The 14,601-nt window shown below is 37.7% G+C and overlaps 1 protein-coding gene across 2 annotated transcripts; it reads left to right on the top strand.

Annotated features, from left to right (window-relative positions):
• The first annotated feature begins 5,524 nt into the window (after positions 1–5,524).
• Positions 5,525–7,437, top strand: LOC131329215 (uncharacterized). Of its 2 annotated transcripts, none has more exons than XM_058362301.1 (4): positions 5,525–6,022; positions 6,324–6,374; positions 6,548–6,622; positions 6,885–7,437. In XM_058362301.1, the coding sequence occupies exons 1-4, from the start codon at positions 5,693–5,695 to the stop codon at positions 7,308–7,310; spliced, it is 882 nt and encodes a 293-aa protein (XP_058218284.1). In that variant the 5' UTR covers positions 5,525–5,692; the 3' UTR covers positions 7,311–7,437. The 2 variants fall into 2 exon arrangements, with proteins under 2 accessions (XP_058218284.1, XP_058218283.1); XM_058362300.1 differs by having other exon boundaries at positions 5,533–6,022; positions 6,312–6,374.
• Positions 7,438–14,601: the final 7,164 nt, after the last annotated feature.

Here is a 14,601-nt window from a genome sequence, read left to right as displayed (position 1 = left end):
TATCATTTATGAAGTCTTGTCTCATTGTGTTGAGAACCCTTGCATGATTGTAAATGTATCGAGTTACCTATACAAAAGCAACAATTCATAAGATTCATATTCATATATAGCATATCAACTACATAGTATTCATAACATCTTAAATACTCTCAAGTTACTTTTTTAGCTTTTTGGAATATATATGGTCGTAGCATCTATGAGCTGAAAGTATTGAGGCTTTGCAAAATTCTCCAACATCAATTCCAAGGGAATGGTGTTGTGCAATGGTATGCGCATCACTATGCTGCGCACCTCCGAGCCGTCGGATCGTGTATCCGACGGCTCGAATCTCAACTCAGCAATGAACGGCTCTCGATCAGCACCAACCTGAAGTCCTGTCAACGGTCACTTGCCCATCTCGAGTTTCACATGTATGCTGCCCAAACAATACCTTCCCTCACATGCGTGCTGCCCTCGGTGCACACATTGACTGATACTTCACCTTTTTTTTTTTTTTGCCAAACGGTTTGATGTTAGTAGATGTTAGAGGGTCAATAATTACCACGGGAGGCGAGCACCTCCCCATGAGGACACGAACTCTGGGTTGTTCTCTACTGATACTTCACTTTCAAACGTTTCGCAAAGAACATACATGCTAGAAGTGAAGACACATTATAGAAAGATTTGGGTATCCGTACTTCCACAAGGGGTCAAAAATTAGCAACTTATTGGCAAATCAATACTGATTCTATACCATTCGGATATCTTAAATTCAATTCGATCGAGTAATAATACAAACGAATCCAACTACAAACCTCTCGAAGGTTCCACATGCATACGAGAATCGGTGGTTGAATCTATATATATATATGTCTTAAACACTTTTCCATTCAACTCATCTTACAACCGTTCACATTGCCGCGATTGTAATTTCATACCCGTTAAAAACGTGTAGTTGTCACTGGGCTTACATATGTCTAGCGTTGTAATATTCTCTTGTCAATTCATTCATAACAAGACCATAAGGAGAAAAACTCCAGATAAAAACTTATCCTTGACGCTACCTAATGAGGAAATACCATCAAAAACTAAACTAAATGGTTAGTCTATCAACTGCTAGAGAAGTTTGAACAACTTGGACTGAATAGAAGACTGAAAAGACACCATAACCAGAAGGAACACCACAACCGTCGCCACCATCCAAGGAGAGCCATCGGCACAGTCCCGCCACCTTTGTGCATCACACACCGGCCGGGGATCTCGGATGATATTTACCACGTGGAACAATAAGATAAAAATCACTACCCATAGGATGAGAAATAGTCGGAAATCGAACATGGTTTGTTGCACCTTTGGCTTGCCTTCTAAGTAAGATGAAGTTGATAGTACTACGAGGAGAGTGACCCCAAACAAGACTAGGGAAGGGATAGGGGTCTCAAATGTTGAGGCTAGGGCTCTCTCTCCCCAGCTTTGCTTCCGCCCCGGACCTCTTCTGTCTCCACCAAAGCAACTCATCTCTCCCTGTCTCCCTCTCTCTAGTACTCTTCACCATTTAATTATCGTCAAATGAGATTTGACAAGGTTTTAAATAGCAGTATCGGGTGATATGGCATACTTCGATTGATATCATCGAAAATCAATCGATATAATGAAAATATCAATATCGAAGGTAAAATTCTACAAATATATTACTTTAGAATCTTGGCGATTGATTCTGGCATAAATGTTAAAGGTCATTTTTTAATCTCTATCCTCATGCCGACCCTTCCTTTTGGATATGCCCGCAGCCCAACTCGGCTAGATTGTTGAAAATGGTAATTTCCATGTTATATTTACGGCTTCCATGCTACTAATAATTAGTATAGGACTAAATCTAGATTGCACTATTAATTTCCATATATGGGGATATTTTCTCCTCTTTAAAAAAAATTAAAGTGAACGCCACTAGTGAAAATATACCCATCTATAAGAAGAGAGTGAAGAAAACACACATACTCGCGTGGGATATTTTGGTATAATGAAAAAGCTCAATGAAGTATCACCATGTTGATATAGAGATTAAATTATTTAATTTCATTAACGAGAATAAACATTAATTTGTTTACTCCCAATCAATTATATTGTGCCACTTCGCCATGGTTTATTAATTGGGACCACTATTTCGACGACGTGACGTAATGTAATTGATTTGAAGAAAACAAATATTTATCCCGCCGGTGTATATAATTTATTCTCGTTGATATATAGTACCTTTCATATAGAGGAACACATATACCCAAAAACAAAATTGTTAGGTTGATGTTTTGGACACACTCGTCAAGGAATGATGTACAATTATAAAGGAGTATAAAACATGTGGTTTCTATTTAAAAATGTACAAGGTATATAAACAAGAGCAACCTCTACAACCATTAGATCAACTCCTGTTAACTTTGTAGCCATCGGATCATTTTTTTAAAATAATACAGAAAATATATTTTTATATAAATCCATAACTCTCTACCCTCATTTTTTTAGACAATGTATCTCTATGTAAAATAGTGTTACCTTATATGATAAAATAGAAAAATATCTCAAAATGGTAGCTGTCGTTTTGTGGAGATAACAATTATTTCATAGAGCAATTGGGTAGTACGGACAATTTATTTAAGTTCAGACTATGATATATTCCGGCGTGCTAATGTATGTATATTATAATACACATTGAGCTTGAGAAAATATCATACGTGGCAATTAGAAAGGCTGAGATGAATGCGCCCAATTTAACTCTCATCGATCACTAATTTAATGATATAAATCTGTTGAGACAAAATATAAGTGGATGAATAGACACCAAAAGATCCTTGAGGTGATCAAAGAGAGTAAAGATGTGACTTTTTATTACTGCCCACCAAAAGATCCATCAGATACTCGGCCAACAGAACAGTATATGTGGGCATCGGCAAGGAGTTTATAAGATCACCAACACGAGACGGAAGGCTAGCTATTACTTTCAGGATCGATCAAGCGAGAAAGAAGGTTTGATATAATTAGGGTTGTAAATGAACTGAGTCGTTCGCGAACTGTTCGAGGCTCGGCTCGGTAAGGACTCGTTCGAGTATGTGGTGATTAAGGATCAGACTTCGGGTTGGTGCTATGCAGTGAGGTACACAACACTGTACTGCGCACCTCTGAGCCGTCGGATCATGCATTCGACGGCTTAGATCTCATTTTAATAACCAACGATCGAGAACCGTTCATTACCGAGATAAGATCCGAGCCGTCAGATGCATAATCTGACGGCTCAGAGGTGTGCAACATGGTCACCACTGCACAGCACCAGTGCCCCCAATTTGTGTGTTATATGTGTTTGTATTTGTCTGCGGTTTCAGAATTACTATAGTATTTTTATTCTGTACTTATCAGGATTTCTGTGCTCTGATATAATTTATACAGTATTGCCATCCGATTTTGCCTTCGGGAGGAAATTCAAGTCCTACTCGAACACAAAACAAAACGATAACACTAATACAGAATTCCTTCTTCCTATGGGTTTTCTTTTTTCCCTCGGTATATACACATGAGAATAAATTCTTTACACCGCCGGTGTAAACATTTGATTCCTCCAAATCAATTGTATCGCGACACGTGTCAAAACAGTGGTTCCAATTAATAAAACATGACGATGGGGCGCAATGCAATTGATTTGGAGGAAACAAATATTTACACCGGCGGTGTAAAGAATTTATTCTTTATACACATACATTGAAACCGTTCATCATATAGGGCCGCAGCCGTTCATCATGTAGGGCCGCAGATTAGTATGTAGAGTATTCTTTTTTTTTCCTTTTATCGGTTGCAATATATGTATAGTTGCGTTATTTGAGTACCAGGACGTCAAAATACTATATAGTAACAATGAAAAAGCAAAAGAGTAGTAGTATTGACACGAGTAGTAGTTCTCAATTCGGAAGCTATCTACCGGATTTATTTGATGATTCTGAGAAAGAGGTAGCCGGAATATTTGTAGAATTGCCTGATCTAATCACTGCTGCTTTCGAAGACAAACCACCGGCAAAGGTGGCGTGGCGTCGGGAAATTCCGTCCTGGAGCGGTTTGAAGAGGACGAGATCAGCAATCCAGCCTCCTCCGCCGTCTCCTACTTCCGAATTCGACTCCAATGAATTTATCAGTCAAATTCAGGCTATGATGATCGATGAAGTACCGGTTATTATTTTGCCACCTGAGCCCATGCTGTGGAAGATCAAACCCTCCATATAAAAGGTCTGGTCCTTTTCGTTTTTCTACTCTCTGTGTTTTTTTTTACTGTAATTTTTTTTTAATTGGATCTCCGCTAATAAACGATAGAGTTAATCTCCAAATTTTTTTTTTTATTCAAATAACTTTCATAAGGATTTCTCTCTGGCCAACCTCTATTTCATCTTGCATAGGTTTTGATGACTCGGGTATCCGCGCTTTTTTCTCATGTATTACTATAGGTTCCCAACATATCTATACCCTCCACCACCTCTTTCCTCCCTCTCCCACCGCCACATCTCATTTCCACCTGTTCCCCCGCTCACTTAACACCCGTTGTCCCTTCTTTTCACACCGGAAGTAGTTTTAGTTCTTCTGGTGGCGGTTTTAGGAATTTTTTAGCACGTGATGCACAAACTTATCATTTGCAAAGAAGTAAATTTGGCATACTCTGAACAAAACATATTGAATCATTGGTATTTAACTTTTTGTATTTTTGAACAAAACATATTGATAAGTGAACCAATAAAGTGAAAGTATTTCACACAAATGTCTGAACGACTGTACTAGCTTAGTATGAAAAGGCTAAGAAATTAGTCCCAAATATGAAGTGCCATCGTTAATACTAAGGTGCATTACACAAGCGTGAGAAAGTTAAAAATTACTACTACATCCACACAACAGTCTTGGGCCAAGTTCTGGTCTAGTTTCAATCCTTTAGTACTGTTCAATTTTGAACCTTTGTGTGTCAATCTCTATGCCACGATAATAATCGACATGCATCGTTCATATTATAGATTTACCATAAGAAATTTAGCTCGATTGGACACCGATAGCTATGTGAACAACTTATGTTTTTTTGAAGACAAGATGAACCGTCGAAACTTTCACCGTCCGTTTTGCCATCTGCAACCATAATCTGTTGATACAGCTATCGTTATATGATTTTCCTAATTTTTTACAATTGTATATTTTTCGGTGATATCTAAGATACGAACAATTCCGATCGTTGTTGTAGGGTCAGAAATAAACACACCACTGCTTAAAATTGAACAAAACTGAAGGATTGAAAACTGAACAAGAATTTGATCCACAGAACTTAACATCTTCTAGCTGGACTAGTGTAGGAGAAGTAGGCAAAGCGTGCACTGTTGTACACACACATTGACACAAACAATAATAATAATAATAATAATAATAATAATAAATCTTTAAAAATAATAAAAGTCCTCCTTTATTTGTATCACAAGGTGCCAACCGTGCCATAAACCCTAGACAACCCTCCATCTTTACTTTCTCACCACGTGGCACTAGCCACATTCTCTCCCATGGATTTCCCTTATTTTATCAACCTCTCTCTCTCTCTCTCTCTCTCCAAGCAACACTCCCCCACCCCTTTCTAAATCCAAGCTTCTCTCTCTCTCTCTCTCTACATGGAATTTGACTGATCAAGAAACCTCTGGTTTTAGAGAAAACAATGGAACAGAGCACAAGTAGCAGCTTTCTCTCCACTTTATTCACTGGTTACGAGATAGAAATAGCCGATGTCTTACTCCATCTCCCCAATCTAATCCACGAACCCAAGTCTCCTTACCGCTTCTCGGTCAATTGGATGAGTAAAAGGAGGAGATCTGCAATCAATTCCAGCCCATATCAATCCCCGTCCGTTCAAGTAAAGAGAGAGACTGATGAGGGAAGACCCAAAATCAAGGCCGAGGCCTCGAGTCCAGCCACTCCTCTCTCCTTCTCGCCGAGCGAATCGGATGTGAAATCTAAAGACTCTATCAAGAAAGTCTCCAAGAAAAGGGTCTCTCTCTCTCTCTCTCTCTCTCTCTCTCTCTCTCTCTCTCTCTGTTAGGTGTTCTGTCTGAATATTACCAAATCTGTGATTGAATGTCTGTTTTCTTTTTTTTTGGTGGGTTTTGTCTATTTTTTGAGTTTGGTTGGTGGGTTTTGTCTGACATTAGCTTTCCTCCCCTTGTTTTGAGGATTCAGGGGTCCCCTGTTTTTAGGCCTCTGTCCCCTATTCTTGTACACATAGTATAGAGGAATAGATACAATATTCTCTGGTGATAATTGTGTTGATGATTTTGCAGAAGAGAGAAGAGTGGATTGGGATTATTGACGGATTGGTTCAGCAAAGAGAATTGCTAAGAGGGGTGAGTTGCTGTCAACTTAATTTTCTTTTGACTGTTTCTTTCAATTTCCCCCCAAAGTCTCTTTCTACATTATCCTCTATCTTGTAGTTTCTTTCTTTCTCTGTAAAATTCGGTGAGTGTGATGATAAAAACTGTAAAAGCTATAATCCTGTTGCCGTGACATATTTAAACAGGAAATAGAGACGGTGAAGAGTTACTTCAACAAGCTACAGGCTGTCAATTGGGAACTAAAAGCAAAGAAAAAAGAGGTAAGGGTAAAATTTGATGCCAAATCATGATTCGGATACATTTCCGTTCCGTGCGTGTGAGTCTCACATGTATCATTCAGACCCACGTGCCGATTTTCAATTTGATGAGTTTCTCTCTACTTTTTCGCATTTTAACTTTTCTATGGTTTTGTTCGTGCAATTTGATTTTCGCCCTCCAAAATTTTTAAATTCTAAAAAATGCAAGAATCGCTGTCCTTTGTTTTCGTGTTCTTACAAGATCAAAAAAATTTATCTTTTACAGCTACAATTTTACCTTGGAAACCCTCATTTGGAGAAAAGCTTGAACCTTGGGATGAAATTAAACCAATCCATAATGCAACCCCCTTTGATTCAAAATCAAGATCACCCGCAAATTCACAGCACGATCCATCGGCCACCGTTCATTTTGGATCGGACGGCGCACAAATCATCATCACATACGAGTCGGAATTTGCAATACCGGCATGGCCAAATGCCTCAATTGAAGGTCAAAAGCGTGGGTTCGCTTGGTATTCCAGATCTGAACGTAGCTGCCGCAGAGGAGACTTTTGGGGCGGACGCTCCACAGCCGTTGGATCATTTCAGAGCTCTTACAGAAAGCAGAGCCAAAGCTGCCGAAGCAAGGAGGAGACGAATGGTTAGGATCAAGGAGATGAAGAACTCTTTGGCCACCATCAAACCACAATAGCATTTTGCTTTCATTTCTATTTAGCAGTAGTTGATTGAATATTCATTGTTGGCTTTTTGGCGTTGATTCGGGTATCTAAGATGTAAATAAGAAGAGTTCTGAAAAGAGATTTTTGCCTGATTTTGCACATACCATACATGTTTCTGCAACTGTCCATATTTCCTTTTTGGGTTGGTTCATTATTAGTGCATTATAATTCACGCTAGTAATTAACTTCTTTTTTTTTTGTCAATTGATAGAATAGATTATTTTATATCGTATATGAAGTGTAGAGTACAAACTCAAGATAATATACCAATTGTAAGAGTGCACAAGATAATTAAGCCCAACAATTAAACCAATATAAGAAATAAGCTCGTTATAGTGTAGAAACAAAGAAAGAAAGGCAAAGCCCGCTAAGAGAAGAACACCCACTCGCAGGTGGGAAGACTCGAACTCCTGACCTCCTAGTGAAATACAAGAGTTTCGGCCAATTAAGCTAGCCCCAGTTGGTTTTACTAGTGATTAACTTATGCACCACAATTTTTTGGTTTTTACCTTATTCATTTTTTTTATTTTTTTTGTGTTTGTTAATTTTACACCAAAATTTTATATGATATTGGTGAGTAAGGACAAGAGGAATCGGAAAAGTAAAAAATTTTGACTTTTAAATAAGTATTTTGGAAAATATTCAAGAAAAAATCTAAAAACTGACTTTTTAAGCTTTTTTTTTGGATATTTTCCAAAATACTTATGCAAAAGTTATAATTTTTTATTTTTTTGATTCCTTTCGTCTTTACTTACATATATTACATAAAAGTTTAGTGAAAAACTAAGAAATGCAAAAAAAATTGAATAAAGACAAAATCAAAAAATTATTCTGCATAAGTTAATTACTAGCGTAAACACCATTCGGGTTGGATCATCTCTGAATCTCTAATTCTCGTGAAATTATATAATAGTCCAAGAGTAACGTCACGTAGTATTCCGGATTACTTTTACGATGTTTTTATGGGATCTATCACTAAGCGTCTGAATCACACAAAAATATGTGATTATAAAATGGTCTAAAGTACCACATGACGATACTCTCGTACTATTGAATAACTACATCAAATGACTCAAAAGACAAGTATGAGTCATGACTCAACAATCCTATTCCTAATCTGTTTGTAGGCCCTTGTATTGAGGCTGAGTTTTCATTAAAAATACTACCATTTAGTCTAACTAAATAAACTAAGGCTCCATTCCAGAAACTTTCTTAAAAAATAAGTACTCCCTCCGTCCATTTTTAAGTGTCCTGCTTCGTAACTCCAACTTATTAAAAAGACATCATTATTACACCTTTCACATCAACTTTTTCCTTCACTTTCCCTACTTACCCATCATCATTACACTTTTACTCACTAACTTTTCAAAATAAAATCTACTTTTAGGGACAAAATAAACAATACACCAACTTTTACCCCCCTAACTTTACAAAATGGACACTTATTAAGGGACAGCCCAAAATGGCATACTGGACACAAAAAAAGGGACGGAGGGAGTAGTTTATTTTATATTTTTAAATTCAAAAATAATGTAAATAAAAAATAATTTTTCACTTTTTTTGCATCGTATAAAAAATTTCATCAAGATCTTTCAAACAAAATTTCTATTGCATATTTTTAGATTTCAATAAACCCATAATTTTTTAACTTGAAATTGCCTTCTTAAAAAATAAGAACTTTTTTTCTCTTTCTGAACGGGCTCTAAATTGATGGTATTTCTAGTGGGAAATACCGAAAATATCCTATCATTTTTTTTTGAATCAGTCAATTCATTTCAAGCTCGAAGGTAAAGATTACATCGCAACAATACTAGATTGCACCAAACTACCTACTCCGGGATTATAGAACACCTTGCAAAAGCAAATCAGCACTAGGTGCCGATATGAGAATCCCATCCGAAACTAAGCAGAGAGAAATCAAATAAAATCCCATAACAAACCAGTAATCAATAAAAACGGATGTAATCAAATAACAAACAGATCACAAGCGAAAGAAGAAATCTAATCCCGTGCCGGAGACCAAACAATACTTCATGTCTGAAACTGCCGTTGACGGCCCAGAACAAGGAAACAACGCCAGCAAACAAACAGGCCAGAGCTGCTACTGAAAAACCCCAACAACGGCGTCACTACTACCACTGCTGGAAACCACCAAAAAGCATCACTGACACTAGGGATGGCATTCGGGGCAAACGGGGCGGATATTGGGTATTCCGTACCCGAAACCCGAAACCGAAGTACCACCCATATCCGCCCCGATAACCGAACGGGGAGGGAATTGGGTAACCATAACCGAACCGAACCGAACCGATATCGGGTCGTAACCGAACCGAACGGATAACCGAAATCAAGCAAAAATACTGATCATTTTAATGAAGAAAAAAAACTAATCCTACCAAGTTTATAGTGAATAACACCTTTAAATCAAGCAAAAATAACATTGTAAACAAATAATTGACCTTTTCTTGACAAAAAACAAAAGACTAATACACCCTTGAACCATTTTATATCCCAGCATTCTCAATAGATAATAGCAACCAACATTCACAACAAAACACCCACCACATGCTGCCAATCAGTCCACAAAACAACTACAAAGCAAAGTAAAACTAATACAAACTTCAATCAGTCCAGTGATTTCAGTCACCACATGCACACCAATCAGTCCAGCCAAAGTTGAAATAATACAAAGCTCAGTCACCACATCGCACCACATCACAAATCTTGAAATAATACAAAGTTCCATTTGCAGAATTAAGAGATGGAAAAATAGAATCAATTTTGATTTCCATCTTGAAATGCCAACTTCCATTTGCTGAGTTCATATCTGTTAAATTGAAAGGCAAAAAAAGTGAATTAATATCAACAAAAAAAGTTCAATTAATATGAGCAATATGTAATGTTAAAATCACGAGAGACGTAAGAGAAATGCCAATTACCTCACGAGTCACGCACGAATCCCCCGTTTCCGCATCATCTAATATAGTGGCGTACCCTGATGTTGATTCACCTAACAAATATAAAGTAAAAAATTCATAAGTACTAGTTTTAGTTTACTAAAGTAGAAAAATGCAAGATACTAAATTCATTACCTTTCATTTCAGCAGCCCACAACCAACTTTGAGCACACATCAAGGCTTCCATCGTATCGGGATGAAGTCTACTACGATGTGGACTCACCAACCTACCACTCGTGCTAAATGCGGACTCAGAAGCAACCGTCGATACCGGAATAGCTAACAGATCCCTAGCCATGGCTTGCAAAATTGGATACTTGGGTTGATGCGATTTCCACCAATTCAAGACATCAAATCCCACGGATTTTGGCAAGACATCTTCCGACAAATAATGATCCAACTCCAATTTTGCAGTATCGATTGTCTTACTTCTCTTCGACTCCCTAAGCATGTAGACATCATACTTTGATAGTGACTCTTCATCAATGGAACTTGATTGGGAAGAAGAGTCACCAATACCCTCCATCATTGAACTAGGACATTGATACTCCTTAAGCAATTTATAACAAAGTGCACGAACTTTCTCAACTTCTTCTTTATAACTTGTTGGAAACAATAATTTAAAGTAGAATTCCAACACGTTGATCTTATATCTAGGATCCAACACAGCAGAAACCCCCACAACACCATTTACCACAGACCAATACTTGTCAATTTTTTCCACCATTCTTTTGGTCATTTCCCTAATCACCTGATTCTCAGAACGGAGCCAATCTCTTAATTCAAGTCTAATCTCACATATATTTGAAAAGCATTGATTAGTAGTGGGGTATTTAGTTCCAGAAAACAACTCTGTCACCTTAAAAAAAATTTGAGCTTCTGACAAACATCTTTAGCAAATCCCCACTCACGTTCACTCGGTAAGGAATTATATTAAGCATCCCGTTTGCTTAAGCGAATGAACACATCCTTATAAAGTAGGGCTGTTTGAAGCATCAAGAAAGTTGAATTCCACCTAGTCGCACAATCAAGTCCTAATTTCTTAGTACTAGTCACATTCAATTGGCGGACTGTTTCTTCAAATTTTTCGTCTCTTTTTTGTGATGCTGTCCAATAAGCTACGCTGTCCCGAATTTTCTCAATACCCACCTTGATAACATCCAACCCATCTTTAACAATAAGATTAAGAATGTGCGCACAACAACGCATATGAAATAAATTCCCACCCAACATGAGCGACGCACTATCAAGTTTGTCCCACAAAAGATCAATCATGGCATCATTGGTAGAGCAATTATCAACCGTTATACTTGAAATCTTCCTATCAATGTTCCAATCCATCAAACAATTCAACAATTGGTCACATAGAACTTCTTTTGTATGTGGACATGGCACATATATGAACCTAACATGCAACATTTATATTTAGTTAAAAATAGAAAAATGAAGATTTACATTGCATAAAGGAATAAATATAGCGATATAAGTTAGAAATACCTCAAAATGCGACTTTGCAACGTCCAAGAATCATCAATAAAGTGCGCTGTGAAAGCCATGAAGCCTTTCTTTTGATTACTTGAAGTCCACATGTCCGTTGTGATAGCTAATCTACTTGCATTACTCACCACCAAACTCATTGTCTTCCCCCTCTGATACTCATAAATCTTAAATATTTCAGCTTTTATTATGTTCCTACATGGCACCTTAAATAAAGGTTGAAGAGCATTTGAATACCTCTTAAATCCAACATGGTCCACAATTGAAAGGGGATACTCATGCATGATTATGGCACTTGCAAGTTCTTTCCGTGCTGTCTCATGATCAAAACTATATGAAGTTAGTAGCGGAGGACGGTCTTTATTCATGAAATTGTTTGTTAGAACTTGTTGCCTCATGTTATCCTTCTTTTGGTGTTTCCTTAAATAGTGTTCTTTCAAATGCGAAGTTCCATTCCTTGTTTCTCCAGAAATTTTTGTTCCACAATACTTGCAAATGGCCTTGAAAATCCCGTTAATTTTCACCCTATTATAGTGAGCCCAATAAGGACTCCTTAACCTTTTTCCACCATCATCATCATCATCGGATTTTCCTGATACAACTTCAACTTCATCAGTAGGATTGTCACTTGGATGAGTAGGATTGTCACTTGCATGGTTATCAAGAGGGGATGATGATGGTACGGGGCTACCACTTGGTTGTGATGGTCCAGAACCATCAACCGGATTTGTTGACTGAGCACTTGAACCGATAGGTGATTCAGACATAATTAATCTAATCCTAAGAAAACACCAGCAGATTTAGACATGATTCAAGTTACAATTACAGATTTAAGCTACAATTATAATTCAAACTACAATCAAATCACAAACTAGTTAAGCAGACTAGAGGGGCTATGCCGCCGCCTCGTTCTCAACACAATTCTATAGGGTTATGCCACCGCCACGTTATATAACTAAAAGCAATAAAAGGCAATTGATGCTCAATTTAGCTTCGTTACACCTCAAGTCGAATTGGTGGCTCAGTTAGAGGTATCCGCTAAATTGAGCTCAATGTACGCAAAGGGAGCCATAATCAAACAAAGGGAGCACAAACAATGACTATTCATTCTTTTATAAACTTAAGAAATCCAACTCCTACTACTATAGAAGCACAAACAATGACTATTCGTAAGAGAGAAAAATTATCTTGATTCATCAGAAGTTGAACAGGTAAGCAAATTTTGAGTCTTGAGCTGAGTATCGACGGGCGGTGAATATATGGTCCAAACAAGGGGTTACTTTTCGAGCATAAACTTAATAAAAAATACTCACTATCCAATATAACGAGAACATGCATTCAAAAAAAATATAACGACAACAAAAAATATAACGAGAACAAAAAATGAATGCACTAGTATTTCTGTAGTTTTACTCGATCATTTATTACATTTTTATTTGTATAAATGGTAGCATTGTATGCGTTGGCTTTGTGGTACTACAACTATATAAGCTTAATTTTGATGGACAGTTCTTCAACCCTCATTAGCTGCAAGTTTAGAAAAAACTTTTTTTTCCACTTGAACTAGACATAGACCATTCAGGCTATAACCCAAGATCTTACCACTTGAACTAGACATAGATCTTCTTATGTTTTGGGTAGTTCTATGTATATTACTTCTTTTTTGATTCACACACACACACAAAAACAAAACAAAAAACCGCGATAATTTCAAGAGGGTCACGTGACCTCCTATACCAGCACCTTAGCTAAATATGCCCCTGCAATATACTTATACAGCCATACATAGAATGGCAGCCACAAAACTATTCAGTTCCCAACCATCAACATAATGCACCGAAATAATCAGACGTGACCCTCTGGCTTTGACCCCTTCCTCTTCAATTCCATTTCCTCTTTGTCTCTAACAATAGGGATTGATTTTGGCACACTACTTTCGGAACACCGACAGTAAATTTTGTAGTGCCAAAATCAAAAGCCTTAAGTTTATCATTATCCAATGACCAACATGATGCACCAGGCCGGGTGAGGTCACTTTCATCTAAAGATTTCTCTCTCAACTCAAGACTCAAAATTAGCTCAAGTTCCTCATATTTATGGAAATTAAGGGCTTAAAAATCTCAACCATTTGAGCCCATGGCCACATTTCAATCCCTTTAGCATTCTATATATTTCCTATTTTTATACAAACTTGCGGAAAGCTTAGCCAAAGCTTAGCCAAATCAGGATGTCAAGTTTAGTCAAAAATTAATGCCCACATGCAGCAAATTCAAGCACACAGATCTGAAGCAGATTATATTTTCGAGCACAAAAGAGAGAGAGAGAGAGAGAGAGAGAGAGAGAGAGAGAGAGAGAGAGAGAGAGAGAGAGAGAGAGATAAACCAATGATAACAGTCGACTGAGTCAACTGGGCTCCGAAGAGTGGCGACTGCGGAGTGCGGACTACCAGACTGCTGCAATTGATTTCCTGAAAAAATCGAGAGATGAGAGACAAGATCGAGAGAGAGAGAGACAGAGAGACAGAGAGAGAGAGAGAGAGAGAGAGAGAGAGAGAGAGAGAGATCTCACGATCGAGTTACAGTCGACTGAGTCAATTGATCGTCGTAGCCTGCAAAAATAGAGTTACAGAGACATGAGAGTGTGCAATAGAGATTAGAGAGTCTAGATTGAGAGAGAGACTAAGAGAGATCGAGCGAGAGAGAGAGAGATCTCACCGAGTAGTCGCTGCTCTGGAGCTGTGGAGTGGAGTCTGGTCTGGAAAGGTTCGAGAGGAATCAGGAATGGCCGAGTGAATAGAGATTAGAGAGAG

This window comes from Rhododendron vialii, chromosome 6a (genome assembly GCF_030253575.1).
Source record: "Rhododendron vialii isolate Sample 1 chromosome 6a, ASM3025357v1".
Taxonomy (NCBI): domain Eukaryota; kingdom Viridiplantae; phylum Streptophyta; class Magnoliopsida; order Ericales; family Ericaceae; genus Rhododendron; species Rhododendron vialii.
Note: the sequence above shows the minus strand (reverse complement) of the source record. Positions and strands in the feature narration are given on the sequence as shown.

What these genes read in the sequence shown, in the direction of transcription:
- LOC131329215 (XM_058362300.1), top strand. Translation starts at nt 5,693, where the DNA reads ATGGAACAGAGCACAAGTAGCAGCTTTCTCTCCACTTTATTCACTGGT. An exon ending in AGAAAGTCTCCAAGAAAAGG is followed by an intron (nt 6,023 to 6,311) that starts GTCTCTCTCTCT and finishes ATGATTTTGCAG; the next exon opens with AAGAGAGAAGAGTGGATTGG. An exon ending in TAAAAGCAAAGAAAAAAGAG is followed by an intron (nt 6,623 to 6,884) that starts GTAAGGGTAAAA and finishes TATCTTTTACAG; the next exon opens with CTACAATTTTACCTTGGAAA.